Source organism: Charadrius vociferus, unplaced genomic scaffold (genome assembly GCF_000708025.1).
Source record: "Charadrius vociferus isolate BGI_N301 unplaced genomic scaffold, ASM70802v2 scaffold413, whole genome shotgun sequence".
Classification (NCBI taxonomy): domain Eukaryota; kingdom Metazoa; phylum Chordata; class Aves; order Charadriiformes; family Charadriidae; genus Charadrius; species Charadrius vociferus.
In genome coordinates, this window is record NW_009647738.1 from 2,011,602 (window position 1) to 2,026,300 (window position 14,699).

General features: G+C 44.1%; 1 protein-coding gene across 1 annotated transcript; it reads right to left on the reverse strand.

The window, feature by feature from the left end:
- Positions 1 to 6,507: 6,507 nt before the first annotated feature.
- On the reverse strand, positions 6,508 to 13,909 carry RASD2 (RASD family, member 2). The gene is made up of 3 exons (XM_009881874.1): positions 13,778 to 13,909; positions 9,388 to 9,667; positions 6,508 to 7,849 (listed from the first exon to the last, which is right to left on the reverse strand). Exons 2-3 carry the CDS (start codon positions 9,656 to 9,658, stop codon positions 7,320 to 7,322), a joined length of 801 nt encoding a protein of 266 aa, XP_009880176.1. The 5' UTR covers positions 9,659 to 9,667; positions 13,778 to 13,909; the 3' UTR covers positions 6,508 to 7,319.
- Positions 13,910 to 14,699: the final 790 nt, after the last annotated feature.

Here is a 14,699-nt window from a genome sequence, read left to right on the forward strand (position 1 = left end):
AGCCATCCAGCAAGGAACAAACTGTTTTGTGACAGAAAAGATAAGACATTCTGCCCTGGACCAGCCGAAAGCTGTGCCACTGATCTTCCCTATGCCATCCTCTAACCTCCCAGGTTGTGTTTGACAAAGCTGTGTTTCCCTGCGGCACTCAGTTCTCCAGCAGAGAGAGAGTGAAAGGAGAGGTTATGCTGTGCATCCACCCAAGGGTCCCTGAGCAAAAACCTTTCTGCAGCACACTGCCATTTAGCACACAGGTATGTAATAATTGAAGAGCAGGAGGCAGCCAGTGTGTAATTTTAATCCTGAGGCTCCCAGGACTTGCCAGCTCAGCGGATGCTGAGGAGGACAAGGCTGTAGGTAGTGCAAAAATCGGGGATTATGCAAAATGTAATTGCTCTCCTGTGTAGCTGGCACTGCAGCAGCTCAGCTCCTGATTGTGGCGATATTTGTTTCCGGTCTGCCTCTTCACCTTTTAACGTGTTTATCCATCATTGTGGTACCCAAGTGCCTCGCAATCTAGAAGGTGTTTATCCTCTCTCAGCTCTCCTGTGAGTTCTATTGGCCCTCTATCAGGGATGGGAAACCGAGATGCTGATTTATGCAAGGAGTTTGGAAACTGCTGGGGTGGTTCCTACGGGCTGTTAGATCTCTGACCTGAAGAGTAAGACAGAAACCTGTGGTACCTAACACCCAGTTATTTTAGTAACCTTAACTTATTTTAACTCTGAAGCTCCTGGAGATTTGCAAAGACATTGAGGAACCAGGTGGGATCCATCACAGCACTGGTGTTAGTGGGGTCTGAAATGCATGCTCTTGCTCCACTGCTGGGAGTGTCTCTTGTGTTTCTCTTTTGCTTTGGTTCCCAGTCTAACACAGAAAGACCACAAGTCCTAGTTTAATAGAATTGTGTAATTTTCCAGATAAGGTCTCAGTGTGTGAAGGAATTGTTTCTTGGAGACAGAAATTTCTTACCCCCTTCCTCTCATCACCACAACTGTAGAGATTATTTTCCTTTTGTTTTTTAACTTCAAAATATAGACTCAAGATATATTGCTAAAACCAATCTAAAATATTCAGTGCCCTCATGTGTGAATTGGTGCTCTATGCTAACTGCTGAAAGCCAAATGCTTGTGAGAGGACACTCTATTTGAATAAATACAGTCCATATGAAATGCCTGCTTCAAGAGCCTGGAGGGAAGGAATAGTCTGAAGAGGAATTTGCTTCCCTCTAGGTCAGAGTGATGTGAGGACACATACTTAAGTTGAATTTTTTTTTTTTTCATTTATATTCTTTTACTTTGCTACAAGATGTCCTGAAACACAGTGACCTCATCCCTCCTTGTCTTCATGTTTAATCTGAACTAATCTTAGTTATCCATCCCAGCCAAAGCACAGGACACATTTGCATAAATCATTCATCAAATACTTCTCAACAATAAACAAATGCGCAAGAAACTGTTCATGGACAATTCACCAAAGGAGCTGTTTGCTGCAAACAATCCAGGGATCTTTGTGGAAATGATCTAAAAAGCAGGGCCTGACGTAAGATGTCCTGTCTCTACTGTTAGTGGTCTGGCTGGAGGGGACCAGTGAACTACCAACCCTCCACTTGGGGGGTCGGGAGCATGCAGCGAGGACAGGCAGTCTGAGGAAATTTCTTTGAAGCAGTCTTGGGATCAGGCTCCACCACAGAAACAAGTGTGGGGGATCAAAATAACCTACTGGCTCAGCCACTCTATCCCACTGCCAACACCAAGTTACCCCCGTTGGCTATGTAGATTTCAGTGTTTTTCCCAGTGTTTTGCAAATGGGACTTTCATGACATCTCTTTCTTAGAAAATTTGCCAATCAATTCCACTGCCTAAAGTGTGACCTGATCTTTTGCCTATGTTTTCCTGCTTAATACTCTAGTTCCCACTGAGATATCCCACTGTCCAACTCTAAATAAAGTGCTATCTCAGCTGTCATCTCCACCTTTCAAATGCATCTAGGGGTTTTCAGCCAGCCTCTCTCAGACTTTGTTTACCTACATGGCACAAAGTTATTCCTTTCAGACTTTTCCTAAGGCTTACTCAAGTCTAGGCTCATATCCCTCTAGGCTCATAAAATGTTTTTTCTTGCTAGTCCTTGGCCTCCTTCCAAACTGTCAATAACTTTCTAGGAACACGATGCCTGGGACTCAGGGCAGTTCCGCATGCTATGGATGGCCAATGATGGTGGGGGCAAGGAAAGGTCTTTGGCTGATGTTGTCATGAGAGCAAAAGGAAATGTTTCTCTGGGAAGTCTCAGGCTCTGACCATACCAGACGGTGGTCTGTAAAGACACAGGGGCGAGAGAAGCTGGGCAAGGCTCGTAGCTCTAACCAAACCCGAGTACAGAAATTGGGTTTATAGCAGTTTGCAATGTATATTTCCCATGTCAGGTACTGTGCCAGGAGCAATGCCCCAGCCTACAATCACATCATGGAAATTACTTCCTTATCTGTGGTAGGATATCCATCCCACAGCTTTACCCAACATATTGAGTGATCTATGAGGTGGGTCTGGCTGGTGGTCTTTGTTTCTCCATGTAACAGCATGAAGAGAGGTGAACCTCCCATAAGGACTCAGAGTGAAAGATCTAGGGCAGAGCCACTGCTACTCATCTCCCCCCTGCAAATTCTCTGCTCTTTCTGAGTGCGGAGAAAAGGCTGTTGCTATAGAAACCAGTGGGGAAAATGTACATTCTATCACGTTTTATATATTTTTCCAAGGAGACTCTTTAATCTGAGCTTGCCACCATGTATTTTTACAGAAACAATAATGCTAATAAACCCCTTAAGCATAATAGTAATTTCAAATCAAATAATCATCACTTACTTCAAAAACACCTCTGCCTGTAACCTTGCACCCGAGCCAAGACATTAGGACAGGGCTAGCAAGGCAGCCCACAATGACAGGAGGGTAAATCTAAGGCAGCAAAAGGTGTGATGAGAAATGGAGGGTGGGTCCTACACAGCAGTAAGTAGCGGTTAACATTTGAGGAAGGACAAAAAGGCTAAATAAAATTTGTTCGGATTTTAGTTGTGTGTAGAGAAGGATGAAATAAGGGTAAAAGGTACATTTTATAGCATACATTGTAGCCTATCTTTTCTTTACCCACCAAACCTCCTATTGCCATCCTACATTTGTGAGCCCCCTTATGAAGTTCTTTTCTCTTCTGCTGCCCTTTTAGAAATTATCCCACCATTTCCTACTTGCCTTTGTGATAATAACAAGCCCTTCAGCCTCCCAGACAATCAGACCTATAGCACCCTGGGATCTCAAGGAGACAATACACTTTGTGAGGTTGCACCGTGAACGCCTGTCTCTAGTGTTAGGCTGACCTGGTGGCAGTAGTCCTCCTGGGGATCCTTCAGAACAGAAGCCTAATTTAGTCCTCTGGATGTCAAAACAGGCTTTTGCTCTGCCCTTCCCACCCTCAATTTATTTTTCACTTAATTCACCATGACCACTATTTCCTTCCTGATTTGTACTGACCCTGTGGCTTAATTAGATTTTTGTCATTATTTATAGTAGGCCCTATAGCGTGTTGACTTGTAATTTCTTCAGGACAAGGACTTCCTTGCCGTGTAGAGCAATGTACAAAATAAATCTCAGCCCTGTCTTGTTCCAGGGCTGTGACTGATCCTAAAAGTCAGGTATATGTCCCCGTTTGTTGTCCTGGAAGTAAGTACACAAAGTAAGTACACAGTGAGGCTTTGGATCACTAATGCTAGGTTTTATATGCTGCAGTATAGGACAAGGTAGTTATTGGAACAAAGCAACTTAATTATGCCAGGTAAGACCAAATAAGGGTAAAGCAGCTTGCAGCATCTTTGCCGGATGGATCCCTTCCTCCAGACTTGCCCTTAGTCCAGTGCATTTTCGCAACTTCTTGGGTTACAGTAAGTGCTGTGTAGGTCCCTTGAATCCCAATGGGGAGGAAACAAAGCCATTTCTCTTTCCACTGCCTCTGAGGCCTGCCTATAGGTCTGCTCTTTGCTTCTTTCATGGTCTCACAGTTTCTGCACACGTGTAATAGCCCTTCCCTGCTTTGTCTTACAGCCAGACACGTTCAATAGTTAGCAGGATAGAAACAATTCCCCTTTCTTCTTCCTGCCTTAACTTATGCCCCCTGTGCAGACAGGTAGCCTTGCTCTCTGTTTTCCAGTCCCAGCCCTTTTCACAGAACATAATGGCTGCTAACTGTGAATAACCAACTGATACACATACTGTCTGGTTTAGGGGCTGTAAGCACTTCTAGAGCCCAAATAATATATGAATATTAATAGAATGGCTGTAACGATATAATAAAACCAAAAAAATAAATGTCCTCAGGAGCATGATAATCTAACTTCAAAAGCAATTATCATCAGTAACAAAATGCAGAGAGAAGACTAGGATTACTTTAATAAGATTACCTGCTTATTGCCATTTGTTTCTGCGGGTGACTGTAATGCTGCTTCACCTTCACTCTCAGCCAGTTTCTCAGATGCTTCTCACCCTGAGCATGGGCAGGCCAAACTGGACACTGAAGCTGGGACTCACTGGCCTTCCCATGGAATCCAGCATATCTTTGGGAACATCTGCTGCTTGGTTGTCAGCCTCCTCTACTCTTGCACCCTTGCTGTCACTGCAATGTTGTTTTTCAGTGCCCCATGGCTTCACATCCTTTGTGGAAAAGGCAGGAATGCGAGGACGTGGAAGAATGACGAAAGCTGGTGTTTTTGTGGAGATGGAAGGACGTCGGGGAAAATAATTGTAAGGTCAGTGTTGTCAAAGAAAGGCAGAGACTTGATGACTATGGAGGCTTTTTAAAAATTCAGCTTTGTCCAGCAGGTGAGGGAGAGCAGACACAGGCTCAGTAGTGCAGCACGTGGGCTATAGTGCAAGGAGTTCTCCTCTAGCTTCCTGGAGCCCCTTAATCTAACCAATGACCAGTGCGCATGCCCTTTTCACTCTGTCTTCAACTCCCCCATGTCCCTGTGGCACATGATACCCAGAGCTTGTTCACTGGTACATTCAGCAGTCAGGCACTTGGGTGGAGAATCTGTAGGGAGGTAGGCATGTGCTCAGGGGGACCAAGACTCATACAGCTGAGAGGTACACATGGTGAGATGGAGAGACTGCTGAGAGCAACAGTGATATCTGTGCAGAGACCACATTAAATTGCACTAGGGATGAGCACAGCAGCTCTGCGTGAGGAGAATTGTTGTCTTCTCATGTTGGAGGCAGCATGGGGAAGGGTAAGTGTCTGCTTCTGCTTGTGAGGGTATCTGTACATATAAGTCAATGTTCAGATAGATAGATAGAAATATGCAGGTAGAGACACAGTTTTGTTCCAAACAGACAGATGTGTAGCCCCTGGTGTCTGAAGGACATAAAAGGCACTTCCAGAATTTACTGGAGGGCTGTAAGGGGTCTCAACCCACAACTCAGTTGCCTAGCTGCACCTGTACAACAAAAAAATAGGACCTTCCTCATTATTCTTGGACAAGTAAAAAAGGACCAGGACACAGCTAATAAATAAAACAGGTTTAATCATAAACGATGTACATATTTATATATAGGGAGGGGGGCATGGTCTGAAAGGTGCTGCCCTGGCAACAGGAAAAAAAGAACAGTGTATTTTACCAGTCAATATACAGTACCAATGAAGGGTGGAGCTGATAAATGAATATGGGATTTTGAGTCCCAGAGGCTAATTTTTGCAGATAACCATCATTCTTGGTTTCCTGTCAAATTATAGCATGAAGTAGCTCACAGCTCTGCCCAGGACACAGCAAGGCAGATACAGCCAAGAACAGAATTTGAGGGTGAGGGAAGGACAAGATATCTAAAGGTCGTTCTGAGGTATATATAATGTATATACTCTACTGTTGGTATAGTCTTGGGGCCATGCTTTGCCCACAGTTATGTGTGCACATAACTCATTCCAGTCAGCGAGAGTGGTGAGCTCACATCTGAGAAAATATATTTGGCTTTGAGGGCATACAGGAGTACGTTGAACAACAAAGCCAGAGACAGAACAGGGAGAGAGCTGAAGACAAGGAAGCCTGGACTGGGCTGAGAAAGTGAAGAAGTGAATGGACGGCCCCAGATTTATCTGGCCAGCCAGTTCAGCCCTGTTTGGACAGCCAGCACAAAGCGTCTGTTCTGAAGGACTTATGCAGTGCAAAGGTTTCCATCAAGGCAACCTTTATCAGACAGCAGGGAAAACCATGAACAAAATGACTAGAGACATGTTAACAGAAGAGATATGATGGAGCTGGCTCTACAACTGTTCCGTATTTAATTTTGAAGGAAAACCCAATCCTGCCTCTGAAGTGGTCTAAGCCAACATATGAATCTGGTCAGTCTCGGCTGATACAGGCAGAGGAAGGAACCACTGCTTCAGTGGCCAGCAAGGCAAAGTGTCGCATTTGTACCATGGTATTCAGAGTTGGAGTGGCTGCTTTGAGAAACAATATCACACCGAGCTTGCAAAGCAGTCAAATGTATTGGCTTTTGGCAGAACAAATTCACTTTCAATCAATATACATACTATATAGTTAGTTATACAGATGAAAAACACCTTTCACTGCTAGAAAGTAGACACTGTTTTGATATCAGACACACTTGTCATCTGATTTTGCTAAGAACCTACCCCCAGACAATAAAAAAAAATCCCAAATAAAATCTGTAATAAAAAAAACCACATTCATGTTGATGACAAATGATAACTGTCCCAGCAAACATAAAATCAAGATCTTCTTAATGCAGGTCCCCTCAGAAGTGAGTTAGAGTCATGCGTCCGTATATAGAGTCCACTCCCAATCTAGGAAACCTCAGTAAGACTGTTGTCCTTTGAAATGCAAGTCCCATGTTTTAAAGGAGTGCTCCACACATGCATGCACACAGACACACAGAGATACACACACACATACATGTAACCTTCTCTCTCTTAGCAAGAGCCGCATGCTGGGTAACTGTTAATGCCTTTTGTGCATTTTTGACCCACTTTCTTTGTAAGGATGAGGTTGAAATTTCTGTACTTCTCAGGTCTGTATTCTTTAAACAAAAAGGGGTATAAAGGGGAACTACATTGCAAAGACAGAGCAATGCACTCGTATCATCTCAGGCATATGATTTTCCCAGTCGTTTACAAGGACGATGTTATTTACATTCAGGAAGAGTTATCCTTTCTCCATGTTGGGTTTTCTCGATGAACCCCATGAGCCCATTCTGTGCTTCCACAGACCGTTTTTCTTTAAGGCACTGCATGTGGATGATGACTTCAGACAGAAGTGCAAGCCCCCTTCACTGGATCGTGCATTTCTCCCTCTCCCTTGACTGACCTTCCCTGAGAACTTTTGATTTAATATACTTCAGGTCACTGTTGACGCTTGGCCGGCGAGCAAAGGGAGAGATCATGCCGTAGGCGTCCATGTCCTTGACTCGGCGCATCCGGAAGGATTTCTGTTGGAAGGTGTCACCATACTGGATGGAGATTTTCCTGTGGAGGGCAGGGCTCATCTCATGAGGTAGCTTGGCCATGCTAAAGAGGACATAGAACATCTCATCCACATTGGTGTTCTTCTTGGCTGAAACTTCGAAGTAAGCGCAGTTTTCGTCACTGGAGACAAGGTTCTCGCCTTCATCTGAGCGTACCTTGCGGAAGATTTCACTGTGGTCATTTTTGTTGCCACAGATCACCATGGGGAGGTCAGCTGATTCCTTGGTCTTGTTCTTCAGGCAGGATTTGACCTCAAGGATCTGTTTCTGGAGCCTCTTGACCTCATCAAAGGATTCTCTGTTGTCCAAGCTGAATACCAGAATGAAAACATCCCCTGCAATTAAAAAAGGATACTGTAAAGGCTTGTTGGTTGCAAACTGTGTCAGAGGAGCTAACTTTCAAAAAGCAATAGGTTTATTTGCCATCTCTTCCCTGTATTTTTTGTTTGGTCCTTCTCAATGTGTTCATGAAGCTGTACTTTAGTTCCAATCCTTCTAATTCAACTCCCCACTCCTTTCTGTAGTGCTATGGAAAAGACTTTTGGCTATGACGTTACTTCCGTCATACCCAATTGTGTGCTCCTAGGTTGCATGGGACTTGCAAGTCATTGGCCGTCTGTACTCTCTTTGTAATCATGTTCCTATCTCAGCTCTGCTGCATTGCTTATCTTTTTTGTTCCTTTTGTTTGTATTTCTGTGTAAAACAGAGCCTGTTCTGACACCAGGAAGAATGGAGAGCTAGTAGCCACTCAGCCTTGGCCTTTTGATTATACAATATGAGAAACAACACCTGAACTGAAGATTTACAGCTAGTCAGTCCCGGACGCCTAAGTCAGCAGTGAGAGGTTTCCCAATGTGCAGTGCTGTCATTTCAATTGCTCAAGAGAAACAGACCATGGAAAAAAAGAAATACATAAATGACACAGATCCCCTGGCATTTCCTTTTGACATTTCCTGACTTACAATTCCTTTTGCAAATATAAAATAACGCAAATCATTGCCTGTTGAATGACATTCATGTGGAACGTGCTGAGAGAGCTTTTGGGGACAAAAGCTCACATCCACATCTCAGAAACCGGCCCTAGGACCGGTGGATGCTAGCCTGGTCAGATATGAATGTCCTGTTTCACTGGCTAGCTTGAAGGGTATACAGCAAACCCAGAAAGTAGGTTTGTTGTGAGCTGTGGCTGAATATATCTCCACTGTCACTTTCATAGTTAAAGAATACATCTTAGCTCACAACGGGAACTGCTTGACAATAAGAACGTACAAAATGAGCCTACCATTTTCCATTTTTCCTCTTTAATTCATTTGATTTACCATAGACTAAGGAGAAAGGGTAAAAGTAGAGCTGTCTTTTTAATGGAATAGCAAATGAATGGAATCAGGCTGGAAATTTTAGGAAAAAGAAATCTTTGAGATTTTCTTGGTTTGAATTCCCTTCCTGTGCATTTTACATTTGTTTTTCACTGCTTGTGTCTTACAATGGCATGCTTATTTTGTCCTTTGCTGCTCTTTGTGCCCATGAGATTTTATTCAGCCATTCATTTGTGACTGCAATAAAAAATATGGAGCAGGAGGGGAATGTAGGATGGAATTAAACTAGGGGGAAATCTCAATTTTAGACCTTCACCCAGTGGACTTGCCTCTGTGGCTAATGTACTCCCTATAGTGCCTGGAGCATCCCGGCCAGGAAATACCTCTCTAGAGAAATGCATCTTGCAACAAAATCATGCAGTCCTTTTAGCTACCTCCCAAATGCATCTTATCCCTGAGAAGCAGTCATATCAGGCTACAGTTTTCAAGCCAATGTCTGTCATTATCATCTTTCACCTACCATTCCCCATCTGCAAACTTTTCCCGACTTTCTCACCTGTCAGGATGGAAAGCCTCCTCATGGCAGGGAAAGGGTGATTCCCGGAGGTGTCCAGGATGTCCAGCTGATACATGTCGCCCCGGATGTTGTAGACTTTGCGGTGAAAATCCTCAATGGTGGGAGTGTACTGGTCCTCAAACCGGCCATTGAGAAAGCGTGAGACAATGGAACTTTTCCCCACCCTGGAGGCTCCCAGCACTACCATGCGGTATGAGTTCTTGGCTGGCACATTCAGGGTGCAGTTTCCACCGGAAATGGTCTTCATCATTGCTTAGTCCTGAAAGAGAAAATAGCAGAATTGGAGGAAAGACCAGAAACCAGATGGAGGATGGAGTAGGGCAGCTCCTTACCACAGGCTTGTCAAAGAGTGCTCTGGAGCACACTCCTGGTTAGTAGATGAATGGTTCATACAGAAATCTTTTCACTGGAAATGGCTTAATTTTTTCAGTCTCATTTCCAGAGAGTGGGGGGGTCGGTCTTTCTTTCTTTCTTTCTTTCCTTCTTTCTTTCTCCCAGCAGCTACAACGTTTGGGGGGATTGTAGCATGTGCGTGCATTTGTGGGGTTTGTTCTGTTTTTTTCCTTCCTTTCTCTCTTTCTTTCTCTCTTTTTTTCTCTCTTTCTTTCTTTTAAAGTCATATAAAAATGAAAGCATTTACAATGAAAATAACATGGTTTTGCTATTTCGTTTAAACATTAAGGGCTAATTTTATCAGCTGTGCTTCAACTTAGACACCAGGTTCCTTCCCACCATCTGCGTCACTTAGACATTACCAGATTTTTCAGTAGAGCTTGGTTCTCATTTAGATACATAAACAAAGAGGTCAGATTTCCCAATATACTGCATCAACTACAGCTGCCATTGGGACCTAAACCACTTCGCTTGGTTGCCTAAAGAGGAGCTGTGCACAATACTCCTTTTCTGAGATGGACCAAAAGTCAGACAGAAACAAGAATCATTCTTGACATCAGTGGAAGACAGACATCTCAGTAACTTCAAATATCTGGTCCGTACAACCTTTATTGCTGATGCAGGGAGTTTGAACCACAAAATAGCACCGGCTGATGATAAATTCTGAGATCTGTGCCTTCAGTGACCTTTTGGAAACCAGATTTTAATCTTGCTGTTTGGACTGATAGTGTGGGAACTCCCTATCGACAAACTATCAGTGTTGCAGCAGAATGGCTGGCAACGGATGGAGCTGCAGAAATGCAGATTTCAAAGGGGTTTGAGTCTTTATACACACACTGTTGTTGTGGGTGTCACAGTCTTTGCAGGTGCTAAGTACAGGAGAAAAGATGAAGGACAGCCATCTTAAATAGCTATTAGACAAGATTTCCAACCCCTGATCAACTAAAGTGAGTCTGGAGACCTTGGAGATTGCATTTTGACATAGCACTCAGATACTTCGATAGGAAAAGAAAATAAATTGTTGCTCAGACATTTTTCATGTACCAGTTCAAATGAATTGTGTGCTGAAAGGAAAAATATAACCCCTGTGTGGGGAAAGCTAACTGTTAGAGCAAAGAAGGCACATTTTGACAGAGTTTATTTTGGTTACTGGAATCTTATTAAAGAATAATCAAGTTCCCACTGTGCCGTTTATTTAACTTAGGTGTTGTTTATTTAATATTACAATGCAAGCACTTTATGTACACTGAAAGATCATTTCTGGATCCATATCTGGATTCCTATCTTTCCCTCGAGTGAATTTTATCTCCTAAGCTTTTATGCAGCTGACATCTCAGTCAAAAGCTTAAAATCTTTTACTTTGTTTAACATGTGCTAAGTACCAAAGCAGCAGTGAAGATACGGTCACTGCTAAATAAAGAAGTCTCTGGAATTCTGATCCAGCATCGTTACAAGCACTGTGCTATAGCCCACGGCAACAGCAAAACTCTACTATTTATTTTTATTGCTATAATTTGCTGCACGCCAACAGCACATTCAGCCCCATTTAAAGCACAGAAGAAAATGCAATGCTTTCCTCGGTGTAGCTTACACTCTGCATTATATTCAGCAAGCAGGACAGCATAATATTAGAGCCAGACAGTAATGTCAGAACATAACTTCGGATGGACACACACATGCAGAGTTATGGTACTGTTGGGATTACTGTGGTGTGAATGACAGCAAGGAGCTCACCTGGTACTTGGACCAGGCTCTGTTTCATTTAGAACAGGATCCATCTCCAACAGTGCAGTAACACCAAATTCAGTCTCTGAAACAACACTGCCACGTACACTGGCTCTGCCCTTTCCTACATAACCAGCCCAATAGTGCCTTGTGTCCATGGGCAGACAAATGGCGGCAGAGCTGCTTTGGGATGCTTCCTTTCACCCTCTTAGGCTTTATTTAGCCAGCAGAGAAAAGCAGGGAGATCGATTTTGGGAGAAAAACTACAAAATTCTCTACAGCCTAGGTTCAGTGAACCTAGAAATGAATCAGCTCTTCAGGGTGGGATGGACTAGTGTAGCTGCACAAGGGCAAGTGGACTGTGTTGGTTCACTCTCGCTGAAGATCAGCTTCATACAACTTGGTGCGGCAGCATCTGGGACTGAGCACAGTTACGCTTTTTAAGCAAATGCCTTATATGTCCTGTACAGACCATGCACGCCGGGGAACCTGATCCTGGCCAGCAGCTTTACAAGCCAAAACCCTCCAAATTATGCTGTTGACTGACAGGTAACCACCGAGCCGCTAGTGATTAGAGAAACTCCCATCACACAGCAAAGGAAGTGAACTGTGTCATTGTAGCTGCTTGGAGGGTTATTTTTGCACTTTTAGTGCAAGAGGTGCTTCTTTCCTCCACCTTGAAATGAATTCCACTGCTTTGGACCTCAGTTAATGCCACTGTACAGTGGACAGCTTGGAGAAGGAATTGCCGCCCCAGCTACCCGCAGATGGGGAGGGTAAGGCACAGGGAAGCTGAGTGACCACCCAAGGTCAAACAAATGGGAAGCATAAGCAGATTCCAGGACTCCTGCCCTGCAAACTCTTTCTTCTTCCCACCTTTCCTCACCCTTCCATCTCTGGTCATTAAATCACACCCCCATCAAAGGGAAAATACTATGTGCAGACATGTGCTCATTTCAGGACACTTTGCCCCTAGGATGTAGATGAGCTGAAGGGGAAGAAGAGGTGTGAGGACACGCAGATTTTAATGTATTAAATAGTCACTTTACGATGTCATTGTTCCACCTGTCAAGGCATTCAGTGAAGAGGACTCTTGTGCTTTCCTAACTGCATTTCATTTCACACGGAGTCAAAAGATGCTTTTCAGCACTTTGATTCATGGGGTTGCTACTCATCTCATCACCTCTGCTGCAAATCTGACTCAGAGCGTGCCATTGAACTGGGAGCTTATGTTTGTGTTTTGTACTCTCCCGTCTTATCCCCCTCTCCAGTTTTTCTCCAGTTCAATACAATCTGTCTTATTTCCTCCTCAGAAAAGGAATGAAACTTCAGCCTTCACACCCAGGGGTGAGGGGGAGCACAGGGACTCATACATTGAAAAAGATTAAAGGCAGAAGAAAGGAAACAGAAAGAGACCACATGTTCATGTACTAAATAAAGCAAAATCAATCAGAAGAGAATGATGAGACAAACAACCTCCAGCTGGCTTTAATCTACGTCTTTTCCTTCCAGTTTATTAAATGCTTAAGCATAGATTAATTCCCAATAGTACCTTCTGCTTTATGCACTGGCTTGATGCTAGAAACTTTACGTAAGTATTTTATAGTGGAACAGCAGAGGGATTTCAAAATGTCATAGAAATGTAGGCAGTATTACCTCCACTTAATAAAGGGAAAGGCTCATATGCCCAGCGAGAGCTGAAACAGCTGTCCAAAATCAACATTAAACCCTATTTCTTTTGACTCCCTGTATCGTCTTCTACCTACTTAGGACCGCTGCTTGTTTCGTAGGCAGACGTCGGAGTGAATGACAGTGCACCTGCTTTTGCACGCTCTGAAAGGCACTTGACTGAATTCCAGTGAGGTGCTGACAAATTCCATCCTGAGCACTCGGAGTGAGGTATCTAAGAAAGACATTCTTCATACAACCTGCCTAGAGCTTTTGCACCTTAGTTTTCCATCCTGCCATCAGCAGGTATGCTCCCTACCACTCCCCATCCATGAACAGACTTCTGAACTGCCTCTCGTGCACTCCTTGGTCTTCGGCTACTGTTTGTGCCTGTTTGCCATCCCAATGTAATTCATTGCATCCAGCTAAAAAGCATACAGGCAGACACAAACTGTGTCATGCATAACAGACCTGTCACTTGTTAATCACTACTAGTATGCCTGTAATTTTCATGCACACCACAATCACTCCTGTGGGATATTTGTTTCCCACTTTCATCCCAAACTCCATACTGCTTTCTTACCTCTCTTTCCTCAGAGGAGCAGTCCTGGGTCTTGGTGCAGTCTGATAAAGCTGATAATTTTAATCAGAGGCGGCTGCTGCTGTAAAAGGTTGTTGTTCTGTGGATCCCGCGTTGCTTGCTCTGGGCTCAGTTCTTCACCAGTATTTCCTGGGAACTTAGCAGGATTGGGAAGGACTGCAGGGCTCCAGAGGGCGTTCCCCCATGGATGGTAAGTACTGAATCAGGAGACTGACATGGGCTACAGAAGGGTCTCGGAACCAGTGATAGCTTTCCCTTTGGCGAGATGAGCTCTTCTCCTCACAGCCTCAGTTCAAGAGAAGGAGAGGAGTCTCTCCCACTCCCACTGGCTTTTCTTGCAAGTTGTGCTTCGTAGGCTCTGCTGGGGGGAAAGGGTCTCTGGAGCGACACCTAGTCGTGCAGGGTCGTGGGTGCATCCAGCTGGCCCACCCTGCTTCTACACCACCTCACACCCTATGGGGAAAAATCAGTGGGGGCATGGAAGTTGTCTATGGTGAACCTATGCTTCCCCAGGTCTTGCCTGGCACAACCCCTCCCCTCATGAGCTTCTTTTCTTCTGGTCTGAGATTTGCTTTAAAATATTCTCTTTCCAGAACAGAAGGGGCTTTTCTTTACATTCGGCAATTAAGTCTTTCTTCTTCCCTCCCTGCCTTTCTCCCTCTCGCTCACACAACTACTGGCAAATTGCAGATTTTCCTTCTGTAGGACTCACAGATAATTGGCTCAACTCCTCCCTTGAAGTCAGTGTCAGACACAGGAGAAGGAGGGGTGCTGAGGGGGTGGGATTTTGTGCCTATTGAAAAAAATCTTTTCTTTTTTCCTCTAAACAGAAAGTTCATATGCATTGCAGACTGCACATGCCCCTTCTTTCCACCAGAGACCTGTATGTATGCATGTGTGGGGA

What these genes read in the sequence shown, in the direction of transcription:
- RASD2 (XM_009881874.1), bottom strand. Translation starts at nt 9,658, where the DNA reads ATGATGAAGACCATTTCCGGTGGAAACTGCACCCTGAATGTGCCAGCC. An exon ending in GAGGCTTTCCATCCTGACAG is followed by an intron (nt 7,850 to 9,387) that starts GTGAGAAAGTCG and finishes TTTTAATTGCAG; the next exon opens with GGGATGTTTTCATTCTGGTA.